At 53.1% G+C, this 5150-nt stretch overlaps 1 protein-coding gene across 1 annotated transcript in view; it reads left to right on the top strand.

The window, feature by feature from the left end:
* The first annotated feature begins 4737 nt into the window (after positions 1-4737).
* The window catches only part of UBL3 (ubiquitin-like 3), a 118099-nt gene continuing 117686 nt past the window's right edge, over positions 4738-5150 (top strand). Inside the window, exon 1 of the mRNA XM_010005656.1 lies at positions 4738-4749. Coding sequence (XP_010003958.1) covers positions 4738-4749 — 12 coding nt within the window. The remainder of the gene's footprint in view (positions 4750-5150) is intronic.

Below are 5150 nucleotides of genomic sequence, written 5' to 3'. Positions count from 1 at the left end.
TAAAAAATTCCTTTTCCCACCTTCTGTTGGAGACGCACACACCTGCGGCGTGTAACTGAGAGCAGCTGCTTCTCAGGGGAGAGGGACTTTAATGACTCATGGAGATCTGCTCTTCACTCAGTCTGTGGGCTGTGACGTCCATGCAGAAGCAGCTTGGTTCTTCAGGAGTAGAACCCCTCTAAAAGTGCAAAGGTCTCTGACAATCTGCATAAACAGAACAGCCCAAGGACAGTGAAATACAAATGTGTGTCAGATGGCAGCAGTGGGCAGGCACTCGTGCAAGGCAGTTGGCAGGTGTGTGATGGCCAGGGGACCATCAGTGGGGACTTTGCTTTGGGTTTGCTCCTGGGAGGATGCAGAGGTTGACTGAAATGTTATAATCCCACCCCTGAGGTTGGAGGAGCCCTGGAGCCTCCCAGAGGCTGCTTACACATCCTCAAACCCACGTTGCACAAACCTCCATGAATGGACTTGGGGCAGCGACTGTGGAAAATGAAGACAGGAGCAGCAGCCCCTTAGGGATGGAGTATGTCTTCATACTAGCCAAGGGAAGGGGCATCTGCCAAGGAGGGCTCCCACTTCCCTGTTTTACTTACTGAGTAACTACAATGTGTGCAACACCGTGTGAGACATTCTGACAGCACCCATCAGCAGCAGCCAGCCCACGCTGCCATCCCCAGAGATCCTTGTCCTAGAACAGAAGGTCAAGGGCACAAATGGAAATGGGAGACTCCATCTGAACATCAGGGAACACTTGTACACTGCAAGAGTGACCAAGCACAGGCATAGATTGTCCTGAGGGCTGCAGAGTGTCCATCCTTGGAGATACTCACAAGTCATCTGCACATAGTCCTGGACAGCTGGGTATAGGAGGCCCTGCTTGAGCAAGGGGATTGAACCAGATGACCTCCAGAGATCTCTTCCCATCTCAACCCCTCTGTGACTCTGATATATGCTGCTTTGAGTTTACCAGAGACTGAGGAGTCCCAGGGGACACTGGGCTGGCATTGCCCATCCCCCAGCTGCATCAACACTGTGAGGGCTGCCCACAGCCATGTTGCCACAATACACTTGTCCATCCTTTCTGTGAACCAGGTAGGAGCTTGTCATTACCTTGGGCTAACAGATGCTTATTCTGCCTGCAGAAGAAACCTCCATGTTTTTATGTGAGCTGTCGTTGCTGGGCAGAGAGCAGTGGGGTGCAGAAGGCCAGGGATCCCCACTGGCAGTCTGGGCAGCGCTGTGCACTGGAGGTCTGCAGACATCTCCTGCAACAGCAAAAGGAAGGCCCTCAGTTTTCAGCATTTCACAGATACTGTCTGCCAGATATGTATTGCTGCAAAAATACATGTTCTGGATTTTAAACACTGTGCCCGTCTCTGTTAGGAAAAGCCACTTTACTTCTGCCAGGTAGTTTGTCACCAGGGGTGACCCAATGGTGTTGCAGCTGAGCGAGCTCCTCGTGCTGTGCTGCACCTGGGCTTGCCCGTGGCTGGGCTGCTCTGCCAGACTGGGCCAGGAGCACATGTGTGATGTGCCCCTGGACACACTGGTGTGCACCACACCTCTGGGACCAGCAGCATCTCCCCACCCCGTGTTAAATTACAAACACTGGAGAACCAATGCAAGGAGCTGCAGCTGTTTTTCTGTCCTGGAAGTGCAAAATAGTAATGGGGGTTGCCAAATTAATGGTCGTAGTTAATTCTTTTTCTCAGTTTATTCGTGCTTTGAGGGACCTCTTCCCTGCTGACTTCTCAGAGTAGAAACACGGGCAGTGTCCACCAGCCTTCACGGTCACTGGGGGAGTCAGACCGTGGGTCGCAGGTGGGAGCATGATGGTTGTGGTTGCTGCTTGCTGTCTGATTGCTTCTTGAGTCAGACCTTCCTGGGAAGCATCACACATGCAGATGAAATGTGGCAAAAGCCAGGATTTAAATTCTAAAACAGATCTCGGGAGAGAGGAGAAAGAAAACACCTGTGACAGAAGAGGGACCCTGGTGATACACGCCCACCTTGGCCTTTGGGAAGATAACAAAATTACTGCTGAAGCCAGCAGGAGCTTCCCGTCTTGAGATTTTTTTCCACACACAGATGCTGATCAAATAGCAAACTGTCCAAGTCCCTAGTATTGGGAAAGAAAGGCTATAAATCATCTATGGGCTAAAATTTCTGCCACCGACCCTCTCTAACGATGTTTCTGTAAGAGCCAGGGCTCTTCTGACCTATTTACTGAAAAATGAATTGCAGCAAATAAATCTCTAACAAGGTTATGCCCTTTCCTGTGTCTCTGTGATGCTGCCCCGCTCATCACTTCACTGCAATGTGCAGTGGGTGTTTGGGTGGGTGAGGGAGGACAGGGCAGCCCCCCCTGCCCGGGGGGCTGGACCCACCACACAAGCAAAGGTGACAAGTGTTCACCCCATTTTCAGCATGGCCTTTTTTCAGGAAGAGTTCATGCCATCCCCATTATGGTCAGGGTGAGGCAAGCACCCTGCTGCTGTCACCCTTGTGCCTGGGACCCCACGCAGGCACGGGGGGTGACATCTGCCCACCCCAGCCTTCCCTGGGGAGAGGCAGTAGCCTCAGCAGGGGCATCCCGAGGGGCACATCGAGCTCCAGCCAGGCAGCTGGACCGTACTGAGTCTCCAGCAGCCCCAGAAAACATGATGTACCCGAGCAATTTTGTCACTCTGATCACTAGTTACCCTGCAGGGAGGCTCCGCACTGCACGGAGGCTCCGAGGATGGCGAGTGAGGGCAGCAGGCAGTGTCTGCCACCATCTTCCCTTCTCCTTTCCCGATCCTGGCGTGCAGAAGTGCCTGGCTCACCTTCGCAGGCAGCGTGAAATTGCAGCAAATAAATCTCTAACAAGGTTATGCCCTTTCCTGTGTCTCGTGATGCTGCCCCAGCTCATCACTTCACTGCAATGTGCAGTGGGTGTTTGGGTGGGTGAGGGAGGACAGGGCAGCCCCCCCTGCCCGGGGGGCTGGACCCACCACACAAGCAAAGGTGACAAGTGTTCACCCCATTTTCAGCATGGCCTTTTTTCAGGAAGAGTTCATGCCATCCCCATTATGGTCAGGGTGAGGCAAGCACCCTGCTGCTGTCACCCTTGTGCCTGGGACCCCACGCAGGCACGGGGGGTGACATCTGCCCACCCCAGCCTTCCCTGGGGAGAGGCAGCAGCCTCAGCAGGGGCATCCCGAGGGGCACATCGAGCTCCAGCCAGGCAGCTGGACCGTACTGAGTCTCCAGCAGCCCCAGAAAACATGATGTACCCGAGCAATTTTGTCACTCTGATCACTAGTTACCCTGCAGGGAGGCTCCGCACTGCACGGAGGCTCCGAGGATGGCGAGTGAGGGCAGCAGGCAGTGTCTGCCACCATCTTCCCTTCTCCTTTCCCGATCCTGGCGTGCAGAAGTGCCTGGCTCACCTTCGCAGGCAGCGTGACAGCAGCCGCTCTGCCGGCAGCGCTGCCTGCCATCAGCAGGGTGGGGCTGCCCTCTGCTGTCTCCCTGCCATATAACTGCCCGCTTGGCTGGGACACAGAACCGGGGGCCACCGTGGATTTGCTGCTCTGCAGCGACCAGGGCTCTTTGGGAACGAGCCAGGCTTCCCTGCGATGCCACATCTGCTCGTGGAAGTGTTTAGAAATTGTATTTCTGCCACCTGGCAGCTTCCCAGGCTCCGTCATCCAGGGTACAATGGGTAAGGAAGCGAAATCGGAGCCGTAAGTGCTGGGACACCCCTGATCCGGGAGAGGGTGAGAGGACAGAGGTGCTTGGTGCTGATTCTCAGATGCTTCTGTGTTCCTGAAGGTTATTTTTGCTTCAAGGTTTTCCTGTGTCTTCTCCAGCTGTTCCTGCTGTTGGCAGACGAGGTCTGTTGGAGGGCTGGTTTAACAGGATATAAATGCAAAGTCCCTTGAATGGAATTTTAAAAGCATATCTAAGTACTAGTTTATAAAGCAAGTTTCCTCTTTTGTCCTAGAGAAAAACTGGTGGTGTCTTGCTGGTGTGTTCAGCAGCCAGGGTTGCACTGCAGGTGACTCACAGAATCACAGGTCTGTTCTGGATGGAAAAGGCCTTAAAGATCATCGAGTCCAAACATTCAGCTAACCCTGCCAACTCCAGTGCTAAACCATGTCCCTCAGCACCACATCTGCAAGATGGTGGTGAACACCAGAGAAAGCAGAAGGGATTAATTCCCTTCTACTTACCCTGCATACTGTTAGCATTCCAGGGTCTGGATGGTCAGTGCAGCAGAACAACAACTACAGGCATGTGGTCAGCAGAGCATCCAGCCCCAGTGTCACCACACAGATGACAGTGCTGTTGTGTCCTGTGATGTGCATTCAAAACATCTACCTGAGTTGGCAGATCTGGTCATAATAGCTCACACATTGCTTGGGTGGTGGCAGTGTGTTTCCAGAAACTGGCTTTATTTATTCCTTATGACCAAGAAGCAGTAGGACAAAGCCCCAGCTCCATCTGCTTCTTCTTGGCTTCCTGAAGATTGCTAGGTCTTCTCAAGTGTTTTCTCAAAGATGCTATGAGAGTTGCTCTATCCATATATGCCACAGTGTGAACACAGATGCAGAACAGAGTGGACAAAGGTGACTATAAGCTGAGTTGTGATGTTGCATTGCTATTGACCTTCAGTTGACACAAGGATGCAGGATTACCCCAAGTTTTCTGTACAGCCTCTTTCCATACAACTGTCAGAGAGAGGCCGGGATGAGAGACCAGGTGGGTATGTCCTCCAGCTGTGCACTAAGCCAGGTGACGTCTGTGCAGGGAGAGCTCTGGAAATGTGGATTTTGCTTATCATAAAATTATGAGTCAGAACAGCAAGGCCAGGCACAGGAAAAGGCAGCCCCTGCCACAGGTGCCTGTGGGCTGTACAGGAGTGGAGGGGCAGGAGTGCTGCTGAGCCAAGGAGAGCAAGGATACCTGGCTGAGGTGTTCCAGTTCTGTTTTGTTTCCCTTGCAGTCCCCAGCAGGCTCAGCTGCTGCTGAAGATCCCCAGGTGCCCCAGCCTGTCCTGCTGGGTGCTAAGTGAGCAATGATATGACCTCTTCTCCAAACTCTTTTTGTACTCAAAGGAAAGTCCCCAGCCCTGGAGGCACCTGCAGAGCATCAGCAGCAGG

This window comes from Chaetura pelagica, unplaced genomic scaffold (genome assembly GCF_000747805.2).
Source record: "Chaetura pelagica isolate M959 unplaced genomic scaffold, ChaPel_1.0 scaffold269, whole genome shotgun sequence".
NCBI lineage: Eukaryota > Metazoa > Chordata > Aves > Apodiformes > Apodidae > Chaetura > Chaetura pelagica.
This window is presented reverse-complemented; position numbering and strand designations above follow the sequence as displayed.